A 14,747-nucleotide genomic window follows, 5' to 3' on the forward strand; every position below is an offset into this window, starting at 1 on the left:
TTATTATTATTTTAATTATTCAATAGCTTAATACGCAAATGAGTTATTTTGATCCGCTTGTTTATTTGTTATTTCTAATTGTTTTGATAATTTTGAAGAAACAAAGATTTTAGGCCCTTTAGAAAAGAATTTGATTGTTGATTTTTTCCTGTTTTTTTCATATTCTATTTTCTTAGCAGTCATGCTTGAAATTTGAAAATACTTTATTTTCTCTTTTGAAAGAAAACTTTCGTTGCAAGATTTTACATAAATGTAAATCTTTTCTAGTTATGTGAAGTTTTGTGCAACATAAACTTTTGTGTCACAAAACTTACAAACATTCAATTCATCATCATATTGATAAACTATTGTAAACAAGCTATTAAGGTTCTTTACAAAAAAATAATGGTAGAATGGCCGCTCTTCAATCAAACTTAGTCTCTCCTTGATGCAAATAATAAGGAAAGAGATAGATACAAGCTAGCTAAACAAAAGCTAGTTAATATTCCTCTACTAATCATGATCATATATCCGTTACAAATTCAAAAGCAAGCACAAAGCAGTTATGGCTAACAAATCAATCGCAACTACTCATAATTGACTATATCAATGGTAATTCAAAATGATTCATAATTTCTATTGTCATCATGTTTTCTAGTTTATTCTATAAATTCTATCCAAGATATATTAGATCAATTTGCTCTTTAAAACATTGAGAAGCTATATTTAACTTTTTTTTTTACAATCAAAATTCTTGTTGTACATACACATATAGTCCCATTTATTTTTTAATATATAGTTACTATCTTTCAACCTTCACCAATCTCCATTTGGCATCATACGGTTGCTTTTATTATATAACCAACTTGTCCCTGCTTCCATCAACATCTTCACTTTTCTTCTGTTGTCTATAGCAATCATGGCCATTTTTGGGTTTCAATAATTTTATTCTTCATTTCCTTTCCTCCAAAAGAAAAAGATTTGTATAAAATTTTAATTTTAAATAAATAACATTTAGAAAAAAAATCTTCATCTTCTCAAATGCCAGTCTAATTAGTGTTTTTATATCCAATTGGCAGCTGACTAACTTATTTTCTATTCATCCAAAATTCCATCCAAATGTATGATGAGCTAGCTGATTTCTTTTTCTTATCTAATCATCTTTGCATCTACCCACTAGTCACCAGAAAATCTTTATTGACATGCTCCACTGGCACGTCGTACGTAGAATGTGTGTCTTGAAACTTACTGTTTATTTGCTAAGGTGCTAACATTTTTTAAGAATTTGGTTGATCTAACCACTTTAGTTTTGGGATGTTTTTTACAATTTTCATTTTAAACATCAACGAATAATAACCTTAGTAATTGAAGTAATTAGAAATTCCTTTTTTTAAATGATTGCTATTGTTGCAACAATGAATTCAAACATCATATTATAAAAAAAACAGCCAACGTTGCAAAAATAAGAGCTTGAATACCACTTGTAAATAATCCAAGAAGCATAACAGGTATAGGAACTACTGAAGGGACTAAAGAAACAAGAACAACAACTACTAATTCATCAGCCAATATATTCCCGAAAAGTCGAAAACTAAGAGATAAAGGTTTTGTGAAATCTTCTAGGATGTTAATTGGTAAAAGTATTGGGGTTGGTTGAATGTATTTCCCGAAATAACCCAATCCTTTTTTGGTAAGACCCGCATAAAAATATGCCGCTGACGTGGGTAAAGCTAAAGCAACAGTAGTATTTATATCATTCGTAGGCGCAGCTAACTCCCCATGAGGTCAATGAATAGCAACCACCCTCACTATTGAAGATCAGGATTATCTCCAATATTTATATATTTTCGTGAAGGAAAGAAGAGTAGACAATTAAGTTTGATTATTAGCATTAAGTACATGTTAATCTGACTATATAGCTCACAATGTGACTTATTTTATTGGTCATAAATATAGCATACGTTGACATTAGGGAAAATACTTCAAAGTAATCGGTTTATCATACTGAATTATACCAGAATGTGGTCATCATTATTTTATAAGTTTGTAATAGTATTTCAATATCCACAAAAAACTAGACCTAATATTTTTTGGTAAAAATATAGTGTATGAGGAAGTTAGGGAACATACCACACGGCGACCTGATGTGGTCTTCCAAGTATACCTAATGAAATTACCATTATTTTATAAGTTTATTATCCCATTTTATTATTATATGCAAACATAGCTATTACGTCTTTTTTGCGAATTTAACTTTAAAAGAATTATAATACCGCGATTGCGGCCTTGCAGGCCTCAAAAGGTGTCAAAAGTGGTTCCACAGATCTGCCCCACTTCTTGCACTGATTCGTCCCTCCGGTCAGTACCATTAAAAAAAAAAAAATGTAATCTTTGTAACTGTAGAAATTTGCCGATCGCCCACATTTGATTCCTTCTTTCCGCAACGCGGATCCTGTTGGTGAGTGCTTAAAAGGCTCGTGAGAGAGAGAGAAGCGAAGCACTCGAGAGATTGGGAGGGGAACGCGGCCTCCTCTTCCGTCCTCTTCTCTGTTCCGCCATTTGTTAAGAGAGTGGAAGAAGAAGAAGACGAAGTGGGAGAGAAAAAAGGAGGAAGAAGGAGAACAGGACAGTGAAGTAAACTGTGAGGGAAAACAAAGCAGAAATCCAAGTGTTTTTAGTCGTGGGAATGGTTGGATGACTCTGTCGGGCGAGCTGCCGAGATCCGCAACCTGAAAAAGCTCGGATTTTTCCGGTGGTCGCTTCAATTCTCCTGCAGATTCTTGGGTATAGATTCCTCTTTTCCTTGTTTACTGACTTCCGCTTTGCATTAATGTGGTGTCTTGGATGAGAGGTTGGGCTCCATTGGGGAATAGAAAATAGGTCTTTTGATTCGCTGCCCTGTACTTTAATGAACTGGAACTGAGGTAGGGGAATTGTCCTTTTGAAAAAGTGCCCTTTTTTCCCCTCCTCTTTTACCGAGGAATGAGGTAGATGGGACCGTTCCTGGATATTGGTTCTGCTCTGGTTGCATGGCCCACCAAACCCATCTCTCCATGCTCCCCATCTCTTATCTCCCCACTGCCCATTTAGCTAATCCGCTGTTCTGAACTTAGAAGGGATAAACTTGGCCTTCTTTTAGTTTTTTTGATCTGTTTGTAGTTGAAATTTGAGTTTTTGATCGGAGAGATGAATTTTTGATCATGGATTTTGCTGACTTCCCATTGGGGCAAGCAGGAGGGAAGATGTCGAGGCCTCTATATCGCGGGCTATCCGGCGGCGGACGGGTTAGTGACGACATCGGCGGCTATAAGATGTTTGATCAGAAGTACCAGGTGAAGGATTCTTTGGAGAATGGATTTGGTCATGAGGCCACGAGCCCAGGCAGAGGAGCAAGAAGCCGGCCAAGCCTGACGTTATTGCTTCTTAAGCTTGGTCTAGTCCTCGTCACCATCCTCGCACTCTTGGGATCGCTCTATTGGGCTGTCTCCATCTCCAACTCCTCTCGCCACAACATTTCTCATGGCTACCGGCGGCTCCAAGAGCAGCTTGTAGCTGACTTATCGGATATCGGGGAGCTGTCGCTGGGCAAAGCAAGGTTGAAGGAGCTGGAATTCTGCCCGCCAGAGTATGAGAACTATGTCCCATGTTACTACAATATTTCAGAGAGCTTGGATTTGGGAGATCATGAGGCCCCTATCGAATACGAGCGTCAATGTGTTCGAGAGTCTGCGATTGATAGGGACTGTTTGATTCTGCCACCAAGGAATTATAGAATTCCTCTGAGGTGGCCAAGTGGGAGAGATATCATTTGGAAGGAGAATGTGAAGATCACCGGGCAGGAATTCTCATCTGGGAGCCTAACCAAGAGGTAAATTTCGTGTTTGTTTTTATTTTACTAGATTGAATTTAGCTCGTGCTTCTTTCGATTTATGTGGCTTTTAAGCTGCGTGCTTGCAGGATGATGGTGGAGGAAGAGCATATCTCTTTCCACTCTGACTCCCTTATGGTTGATGGAGTGGAAGACTATTCACATCAAATAGCTGAAATGATTGGGCTGAGGAATGAGTCTAATTTCAATGAAGCTGGGGTGAGTGAAATTTTTCTCATCGTGGTTCACGGCTTCGCATACTTACAGTTGGAGAAAGTGATGTAAAGAACATAACAAAGCATACAATATACGTGAATGTAAAAGATTAAGCTGAGCTGCTTTATTTTAAAAAACAGCTCTGTTTAACAGGATATGTGCTTTGAGTTGCTGTTGGTTCTTGTTTAACTATAAAACAGAATATACTTTATACAAGGCTGTAAGGAACCTTGTTTTAGTGATGCTGTTTGGAAAGTAGGCTAGTTTACAAAAAGGACAATATTCTTAATTGGGTGGATACTTAAGGACTGTTCTTTAAAAATCTCAATTGGGTGCATAGAGTTCATGTCTTTCAAATAACAGGTCATAGTGTTTTTTTCCACTTCATTTAACAAATTTCCTTCACTTTCAACACTTAGAAGGAACTGTTTCATTGTGCATTTATTTTTGTTTTTTCAGACTGGATTGCATTTCCATAGTTCTTGGAATTTAGACCATCACTGCAGAATTTCTTTGGATTAAACCTTTTGTTGCTAAGTAAAGAAGTTAGCATATTTCTGTTGTTTTTAGTATTCAACTAAAGTATCTGAAATCAGCATATCTTTGATGTCACTAGTGTAGACATTTTATTAGTATTAAACTGTTGTTTTTTAAAATATTTTTTATGTGTCAGTGAAAATGAACCTTGAATATGACACTACCTTGGAACTCGTTGTGGCCTTGAGTTTGACAGGTGACTTGATCATGACATTGCCGATGTCTAGGAAGCTGAGTAGAACAAAATCATTGTCATACAAATTTTAAATTATTGAATTTTTTTATTTTAGTTTCCTTCTTGGGAGAAAAGGTACTTTTGTTGTTTTTGGGAAAATCTTGTTTATCTAACACACACAGCAAAAGTTTCTGTTTATTTTTGTCAAATTTCTGCTCGTTTCTCCCTTTTATGTGGCACTTTTTTTCAAAGTTCTCTCTGACACCTTTTAGAACTTTCTGTCTCATAATTCAAGAGGCCCAATTTTGCCTCTTTTTTATCCAAATGTTATGATTTTCCCTTATGATTCAGTTCCAAGCCTGATATTATATGACTTGATAAAAGTGAGTTGTATGGATACATTAAAATATAAATATATACAAAATACTGCTACTGTTGGATAATCAATAATCTCTTGCATGATTTTGTTAAATTCCATATATTTTTTTATGTGTTAAATAAAATTATACCTTAATGTCCATTTACAGGTTATAGATGGATTAAATAAGGCTTGTTGATTATGTTTATGCAAATATTGATATAATTGTCATTATACAGTTAAATATCGTTTGCTTTTTTTTTTTTTGTGAACTGGTCATGTCATGCTGGTATACTTAGAGCTAACTTGGTTGACCTAGCTATCTTTTGCAAAAAAATTCTGTATTGCAAACTTGATTTTATCCGAGCTAGTCTGGAAAGAAACATCATATATTTTGTTGTTTAACCTGGCTGAGATAAGCTATCTTCCTGCACTAACCAGAAAACCTTGACAAGCACATTCAGACAAGAATTCATCTTCATTCTGATCATTATTTTCACTTGACACAAATTTGTTTCTTCTTCTCAACAGCAATGCTTAAAATAGTCTTACTTAATCAAATTAGCCATTGTTATTATCCTCTTTGTCCAGATTTTCATTTGTAAATCAATGTTATTTGATTTGCAGCTTGTTGTTATAATTGTGGTAGTGACAGGTCGTCTTTATTCTACTTTTGTCTATTTGCATGTAACTTATGTGCTAGGTCTGACCGTAATATTGCAGGTCAGAACTGTCCTGGATATAGGGTGTGGATTTGGTAGCTTTGGAGCACATCTTTTCTCAAAGCAGCTGCTGACCCTGTGCATTGCTAACTATGAGGTTGCTGGTAGTCAAGTTCAACTCACTCTTGAGAGAGGCATTCCTGCTATGATTGGCTCATTTGCATCAAAACAGTTGCCGTATCCATATCTTTCCTTTGATATGTTGCATTGTGCAAGATGTGGGATTGAGTGGGAGAAAAATGGTAAGTTAATTGGTCATAATTGCTTAAAGTTAGAATTGCCTTGAATTCTTATTGTTTTACTCTCTTTAATCCTGTGTCTGGGTTCCAGCAGCTTTGATGACCCTTACAAGACCAGTATTTCTTATTGTAGGTGAATATGATAGTGAACTAAAAATATTTGGATCTTTGAACAATTTCTCAATCAAATAAAAAGAGGAATAGAGATGACAAATAACATTTAGATATTTAAGCTGATGCACTCAATTTTTTTCTTAACTTTTTCCTGGAGCATTATTTTACAATTAGTAAAGGCATTGTGAGAGGGAACAATTCCAGTTGTCAAGCCGGTTTTATAATATTATGTTTTTTCATCAGCATATTATGTTTTTATTTGGGCTATTAATAGCATATAAAGGCAGTAGAAACCATTGCTGCATGACCAGTATAAAAGAAATATGTTTGTGATGCTAATTACCACAAACTATTTGTATAAGAACTTTAACATGCATAACAAATGAATGAACAGAAATGGTTTTTCCCAGCTTGGAATGATTACATAAATGGACTTTCATCATTAATTAGAAACCTGAATGACCCAATAACTTCTTGCTTGTACAATTGCATAATTTCGACTCCATTAATTTGTTATAGTATCGTCCATTTTGGTGGCAGTGACATTAGTCTAGGACTTGCACATCAAAATTCTAAGGTATGATGGGCACTGGCTGCCATGTTACAATGGCCCAGATCAAAATATATGGATATAAATTTTCCATTCTTAGTTATGATTCATAACTATGGTAGCATTGTACTTTTATCCTTTTAACAGTCATTTCTTTTTACATCTCAGTTGCCTATGTCCCCTTAAACATTTTGTTCATATGGGCCCTTGAAGGTCAAATAACACATTTCCAAACTTCTTCTTCATAACAATTCGTCCATCATTGTGATAAAGAAAAGTTGCATATTCCTATAACATTAGATAGAAAATGTGGAGGATCCTCAACATTTATCAACTTACTATGAACAGGACATCTTAAAAAAATTCCTTAGGATAAACCCATAGTGTAAAAGGCGAATTTAATCACATAATATAGAACAGAGCAGATATGAGAATGCTGTAGAAGTGTCATACCAAGGAAGAATAGTTCACATGTGTGAACATGATAGGTAGCACTGGACCTTCTCTAACTGCATAAATTGACTGAACTAAGTAACGTAGTATGGTCATGTGCAGTGAATATTTAATGCTGCAGTAAGAGACTAACTTGGATGTGTATCTTAGGTCAAGAAAAAAGACCTTTAAAAGAAATATTTAAAAGCACATGCATGTAGAACTAAGTAGAACTGAAAGGGTATGACTTAGAAAATATAGCTGAGCCCAAATACTTGGGATTAGTTTCATTGGTAATTCATGTGATTTAACCGTATGTGACCTGTAATAGCTATAGATTGCGAATACTCTAGTATATATCATTTTACCAAGGGATGCCATATTAAAGAAATAATTAATAAGATGGCAGAAAAATCAATAGAAAGGTCCAAGCAGAAGATAACGAATGAAACTAGGAGACAGTATATATGAAAATAAATGATCATCAACACTTTCTATTGCTGGTTACACATAACTAAACGAGAGAGTAATAATATTAGTTTTTTCTAACTGCTTCCTGAAGTATGTAAGTTGCACGTGGTATGAATCCTATACAGTTGTCTTAGAGGAGTGCTGCTTTTTTTTGATAATTTATATATTTTAAGTTCTCTGTAATGGAGGGATAAGGTGGAAAAGAAAGTAAAATCAGTAGGCTGAAATTTTATTTCATGGCGATGACTTGAATTTACCAAGTTCTCAAAAATTGCAAGCTTGCTTTTGTTTTCCCGCACTGTCAAAACAATGGGTTGATATTAATGTGTTTTTTCCTTTTCATCTGAATGCGGCAGAGATCTTTTAGATAAGTTGTAGTTGATGTGATATACTGGAGCAATAGACTATGCAAACTACGAAGAAATCCATATCCTCCTAAAGTCAACTTCTTGATCTATTGCTTTTGAAGTGAACTGAGGTTCCTTTTAATAAGAATCCCAGTAGAAAATCATAGGCCCTTTTGTCTCTTTTTGTATATCAGACCCATTTAATTTATTTATTATATTTCAATTTCTGACTTGCTGTCCAGTATGTTGTTGCAGATGGTATTTTCTTGGTTGAAGTTGACAGACTTTTGAGGCCTGGGGGTTATTTTGTCTGGACTTCACTAATGAATACTCATAGATCTCTACGTGACAAAGAGAACCAAAGGAAGTGGACAAGCATTCGTGATTTCGCTGAAAATCTGTGTTGGGATATGTTGTCACAACAAGATGAGACGATTGTGTGGAAAAAGACCAGTAAAAAGAAATGTTACAGTTCTAGGTATGCATTCCACATCCATGTGCTATGTATTCTGTTAATACACAATCAATGAATGATCCTGATTTATGACCATATAATACATTCATTTTATAGGAAATCTGGACCTGCAGTCTGTGGTAGAAGCCATGATATTGAATCTCCATATTACCAACCACTCAATCCATGCATAGCGGGAACCAGAAGTCAGCGTTGGGTTCCCATTGAATATCGTACACCTTGGCCTACTCAGGCTAAATTGAATTCTACTGAACTTGACATACATGGTATGTTATAATATTTAGAAAAAAGAAAAAACAAAGAATGTAACTGTTCTTTGTCTGGTGATGTGATTTCTTAAAGTTACCATGTCAGTTATCATCATTTATATCTGCATGCCTGTTTAACATAGACTAACAGTGTTTCCCTTCACCAGGTGTACACCTAGAATACTTTGCTGAGGATGCTGCAAACTGGAACTCAGTGGTTCGAAATTATTGGTCTCTTCTCTCACCTCTGATATTCTCAGATCATCCAAAGAGACCTGGTGATGAAGATCCTGCCCCACCCTTTAACATGCTCAGAAATGTGCTAGACATGAATGCTCGATTTGGTGGTTTCAATGCTGCTTTATTAGATGCTGGAAAATCTGCGTGGGTGATGAATGTGGTGCCTAGAAGTGGCCCTAACTACCTTCCGCTCATTTTCGATAGGGGATTTATTGGTGTTCAGCATGATTGGTACGTATGACTGCTTCCGCCCGCTATTATTCTGTTCTGCAAGTTATTTACAGTCTTGTGCAGGTACCTCCCTGTGGATGATGCATAATCTGATTGCTGGTTCTCTAGCCTTTATCTCATTATCTTTTAGACAAAAATTGTTTAATATAACGACAAAAATCCCATCTCAAGTCCTCTTTCTTTCTTTCTTTTTTCTTAGTCCCTCATATATTTGTTGCCATCTTTCCATAGAGCATCCAGTAATGGAAGCTGCAAGCATTCAGTTTATGCTGGATAATATTCAAAAGGCAGTTAATGGCTCGTCTTTCATAACACATTTCTGTAGAACATTCAGCTTATAGTCCCTGCCAATACATGCCTTAGAAGGAAGCATTTGATCTAGTTTTCTCACCTTCTTCTGGTCTGGTTACTTTAAGAAATATTCATCATTTCTAGACCTCTTTGTGTAACTTCTGAGTTTTTAGCTATTCATTCAAAGCCATCCCAGATAGATAAGATTTGTTAATTTTGGTTATAATTAGGTCTAATCTTTCTAAAGATGTTATATATATGTATATAGAGTTGAATTTACCTTGCTTGTTTGTTCTAAAGTGTCAATGAGTTCCATTTGATTTGTTTCTTCATGTCTTAAATCTCTCTTCTATTAATTTGTTTTCAATATTATTCATAAAATATGGCTATTTTTAATTAGGTGTGAAGCATTTCCAACATATCCAAGAACTTATGATATGATGCATGCTGATGGATTGCTATCTCTTGAAAAACATCAGAAGCACAGGTGCTCCATGCTTGACATATTCTTGGAGATTGATCGCATTCTACGACCAGAGGTATGCAATTATTTAAGCTTATCTTTTTTTATCCTTTTTCTTTTTTATGTTGGTTGACAGTCAGTAGTCATACCGTGTTTGCTGTAACCTTCATATAAGCAATTTCTTGCAACCTGGAACTTCCTTTTGAAAATGACTGTGTAACCTGGTATTTTAACTAGGTAGCTATTCATCAATATAAAACATTTCCATTGTGCATGGTTGTCTATGCAGCATGAATGACCGTGCCTTAGAATGAAGAAGGCATTTGATGTGATCTACAATAAACCTATTATATAACAAGTTTGATCTATGTGAAGTTTGATTGTTGCTTTGCTATAATTTGTGATGAAGATCCTCTATTTACCACTGTTGTTTGTATTGGAAAAAAAATCAAAGAAAGATCTAAGAAATAATGTTTTATTACAAGATCCGCCGAACCAGTACCGGAATCCGTTCCGGTCAACGGACGGCTGACACACGGTACGCTTGGTAATCATTTTTTTTTGAGTTTTTCAAGTTCAATTAATTGGTAATCAATCTTTTCAATTTTTTTAATGATTTTAAGTCTAATTTGATATTTTTTTATGTTTTTTGATGTTTTTTGATATTTCTGTGATCTTGGTTTAACCTAAATGTTGCATTTTATTGTTTGAAAATTATTCAAAATATAAAATAATTAGTGAGATGTTGCATGCTACAAGAAGCAATATGAAATATCATCAAATCAAATAGTGAGGTGAAAAATATAAAATAATACAATCAATTATATATATTTGAAGTACGACATACATATTGATATCTAAAATCTCGTCGAGTGACAATGTCTTCTGTAGATAACCGGATTATTAGCATAGTCAGGAGGCAGATCAGCCCACCTCTCTAACTAAGCAGTGTTATAGTTTTGTATGTTCATCCCATAAAGAACGCGCTCTCTGGGTTATAAGCATTTCCAGATTCCGGTTCCGAACCGGGTTGACTCTGTGCAAATCAGATAGTTCCCACCGAGTTCGAACGGAATTGGTTGGTTCCGAACGGTTTCGGCTGGTTTGCGGCCGGTTTCGGTCGGTTTGAAATCTATTCCGGCTGGCCCAGAACTTAATTTAATAGACAAACCAACCCAATTTCCCATCGGGTCAGCTCGGTACGGGCTGAACCTGGTGGTTTGGTCATGTTCGGCCTACCTTGTTTTGTTGCATTCTTGAACCAAAAACTGAAGTTTCATTTATAAATAATTGTTTGAGTGTAACATTTATAAATAAGTTTTAAAAAAATACAACTTGTCAGAATAGCCATAATCAACAATCTTAATCCTATATCAGGATATAATTTTTCCTGATCTAGCTTGTCTAGCTTTACAGCACATGCACGGCTAGATCATCTTAAAGTGTCCTTTCTGCTTTTGCATTACAAATGTTTCAGAATTCTCATCTGTAATTTGTCCATCTTTCCAACATGGATCCTCCTTTCACGTGCATATCATACAACATAACTAAAACTAATATCAATGTCATATTACCATACAGCAATAATAACAATAAAAAAAGGAAGAGTGTAATGCAGCCAGCAGCTCTGAGTCTATAGAAACACTTCCTGAAGAATTCCTCTGGAAAGCATTCATAATTCTCCAGCTACTCTTTTTTTTGTGGCACACCCTCCAGTCTCAGTCCTTTTAACATCAAACTAAGATTCAAAACCATATATTTGGAATACGCGTAACTCTGTCCTTCATCATGTTGCAAACCTTCAGATTCAAAGCTTACTTTATTATGCTAAACTCGCTCTTATATTTTGATTTACATAAGATAGTTGATATTATGTTACATTATCTGCTAAGCGTGCTGGTATCAATGGGCTCACATAACCTTTGATACTGCACTTTCATTTATGCATCTCTCTAACCTCTTCAAATTTGGATTTACCTACCTTTTAGTCCTTTGTTTTATGCGGCAAAAAAAATTTACTTGTATGAGGACATGGCTATAAATGCTAGAGCCTCATATTTGCTGGGTAATAAATAAGAAAGAAAATAAGAAATGAATAAAACCTGTCATGTACATGAAAGAAGAAACTGATACATCAAATGTTTATTCAGTTAGGACTAGTCTTCATGATGCTAAGCATATATTATTATTTAAGAAAATGTTATCATAAATTAGGCAAACCTGAATTGCCAAATACCCATTTGAGAAACATACAGAGTATGTGTATGCTGTTCATAGTCTGTTCTTTTGCTGGGAGAGATTACGCTTTTCTTGTTAGTGTTGCAAATTTTAGATCAAATTTGGAAGATCATGATGGTATGTTGGGAATAATATCAATGGAATATAAGGAAACAGGAGGAAGGTCTTGTTGTATCTCAAGTCTCAGCAGTCTTGCTTGTCTTAAATTTGCTCACTGTTCCTCTTTGTCAAACTCTCCCAGTACAAGTAAACCCGGAAGAATAAGTTGATCAGTACAAGAATTTATTGTTCGCGGTAAAGAAATGACCATATTCTTTGAGACGAAAATTAGTTGGCCAGAACTAAATAAAAATCAAACCTGTAATCCATCAAGGCAGAGGAGTTTCCTACTCATAAATAATGGTTTAGATATTACTTCCTACTACTTGAAACTGCTTATTGTTGTCTTCTCTTTTCACGTGTCTCAGAGAAATGATATGCCAAATTAAGCCAAAGTTCTTGCCAGATCAACAGGGAATTTGCTGGCTGTTCGGTCCTCTTCACAGTCCATTTCCCTATAAAAGCATAAAAATAACAAATGGAACATTATGGCCTCATGTTATGAATCTCTTGTCATGTCAAAGTTGATTATAGATAAAATGTCTGCTCATGTATCAGGGAAAGATGCCATCCAATCATCTCTTCCAATCCATAAATTAATTGTTGAAAGGGGATAAAAAACAAAAAAATTTAAATCTTCTGATGGCTGCCGACAGTGGTTTTTCCAAGAGTCAGATTCTTTTGGCAATTGTTTTCTTTCCCTTTCTCTTTTTTGAGAAGAATTGTCAATAATTAATCAACTTCATGATTGCTTCACTCCAAAATAAGATTCATCGAGGTCTGTCTAGTATTTGTGTACTTCTGTATCAGAAAACTAATTGTAGCTTCTTGTATAAGATACCACATTGTCACTTGATTCAATTTCAAACAAATTGTTGAAATTTTAAACTTACAAAGATTACCGATGCTGCTTGTCTTTTTCAAATTCTTTCTGCAAAATGTTACAACCCCCGGGATCATCAGCAATTGGAGAACATGAGATATTCTTTTGCTGGCCAATTTCTGCAAAATATTTGCTTATGTTAAGGATCCAGTTTTTAGCAATTTTGAGCTTCTAAGGTCTGTGATTGCTCTTGTAAGACTTGCATAAACTGGTAATTGATACACATGCAGGGCTGGGTGATACTTCATGATTCTGCTCCTCTTATTCAAGAAGCCAGATCTGTAATAACACAGCTAAAGTGGGATACGCGCATGATGGAGGTTAATGGTAACAACGATGAGAAGCTCCTCGTTTGTCAGAAGCCCTTCTTCATGAAGCAACAATAATGAATATGATTTACCATGTCCCACATGGGATATGATATTTGTTATTTGTGGATGGTGGTTTGCATAAAGTTCCTGTCAAGAAAAGGAGCCTTGGGGATTTAGATTAAATAGGAAGGTGAGGACCAAAAAATAATTCTTCTATAAATACGATAATGTACTCCTGTGGAACCGCAAGGTGTCCATAGGGCTTTGTAATTAGGCAAATGCATGCTAGAGAGCGTAGAGTAGGTTAAATTTTCATGTTAAAGCTCATTATAAGGATACAAAGATGAAGCTGTGAAAGTTATTATATTGTCAAGAAGAATACCAAATAAAGGAATGTTGATGCAGTATAATATATTCATTACTGTCAATGCATTAGATGGACAAATTCTTTTTTCCATTATATTCTTCTTTTTAGCAGTATTTTCTATTCTGTAAGTGCATTTGCACTGCTTGTCTCATGTCACAATCTGTATCCATTGTTGATTGTTTTTGAGATAAAATATGAATGAGCGCATAACGCCATTTATATTCCTCTAGAAGCTGACAACCTCATCAATTGCCCCACCAAGTTTATGCATGAAACATAAATATTGATTTGTCTCAATGCTCTCATATTCTGGTTTTTTTGGCCCTACCTTGCTCTTCTTATTTTAATTAATCCAACCACTCAAGCTGCACTTAAGCAAGCAGGCAGTCATTGGATTAGCTGTGAATTTCACCTGACTTGGACCTGTAGTCATTCAATCTCTTCATTCAACCACCAAGTTCGTGCATGAAACATAAATATTGATGTGCCTTAATGCTCTCATATTCTGGTTTTTTTTGCCCTGCCTTGCTCTTCTTATCTTAATTAATCCAACCACTCAAGCTGCACTTAAGCAAGCAGGCAGTCATTGGATTAGCTGTGAATTTCACCTGACATGGGCCTGTAGTCATTCAATCACTTCATATCATTATCCTTTTTCTGGAACTAGCTCATCTAGTCAACTCACTTAGGTTTTCCAGTCAACATTAATCCCTACAAGGTTGATGTTAGGCATAGTTTGAAATATCGGTATTATAATTGTTGTAACAACCATTGTAATGGTTTTCGCCATCTCTCATAATGTTATTGACATAAATAACTCGAAAGAGTCTAAAATTTTTTTTCTGTTATTTTCTGTTATTACAGACCGTTATAATACAAATGATAGCTGTTAT

General features: G+C 35.2%; 1 protein-coding gene across 2 annotated transcripts; it reads left to right on the forward strand.

Moving 5' to 3' along the window:
* The first annotated feature begins 2,400 nt into the window (after window positions 1-2,400).
* On the forward strand, window positions 2,401-13,897 carry LOC103722402 (probable pectin methyltransferase QUA2). Of its 2 annotated transcripts, XM_008812952.4 has the most exons (9): window positions 2,401-2,763; window positions 3,214-3,847; window positions 3,937-4,066; window positions 5,857-6,097; window positions 8,264-8,486; window positions 8,580-8,749; window positions 8,899-9,202; window positions 9,894-10,032; window positions 13,407-13,670. In XM_008812952.4, the coding sequence occupies exons 2-9, from the start codon at window positions 3,222-3,224 to the stop codon at window positions 13,560-13,562; spliced, it is 1,989 nt and encodes a 662-aa protein (XP_008811174.2). In that variant the 5' UTR covers window positions 2,401-2,763; window positions 3,214-3,221; the 3' UTR covers window positions 13,563-13,670. The 2 variants fall into 2 exon arrangements, with proteins under 2 accessions (XP_008811174.2, XP_026666314.2); XM_026810513.2 differs by lacking the exon at window positions 2,401-2,763 and having other exon boundaries at window positions 2,824-3,847; window positions 13,407-13,897.
* Window positions 13,898-14,747: the final 850 nt, after the last annotated feature.

This window comes from Phoenix dactylifera, chromosome 6 (genome assembly GCF_009389715.1).
Source record: "Phoenix dactylifera cultivar Barhee BC4 chromosome 6, palm_55x_up_171113_PBpolish2nd_filt_p, whole genome shotgun sequence".
NCBI classification, from domain to species: domain Eukaryota; kingdom Viridiplantae; phylum Streptophyta; class Magnoliopsida; order Arecales; family Arecaceae; genus Phoenix; species Phoenix dactylifera.

What these genes read in the sequence shown, in the direction of transcription:
- LOC103722402 (XM_026810513.2), top strand. Translation starts at nt 3,180, where the DNA reads ATGGATTTTGCTGACTTCCCATTGGGGCAAGCAGGAGGGAAGATGTCG. An exon ending in CTAATTTCAATGAAGCTGGG is followed by an intron (nt 4,067 to 5,856) that starts GTGAGTGAAATT and finishes GTAATATTGCAG; the next exon opens with GTCAGAACTGTCCTGGATAT. An exon ending in GATTGAGTGGGAGAAAAATG is followed by an intron (nt 6,098 to 8,263) that starts GTAAGTTAATTG and finishes ATGTTGTTGCAG; the next exon opens with ATGGTATTTTCTTGGTTGAA.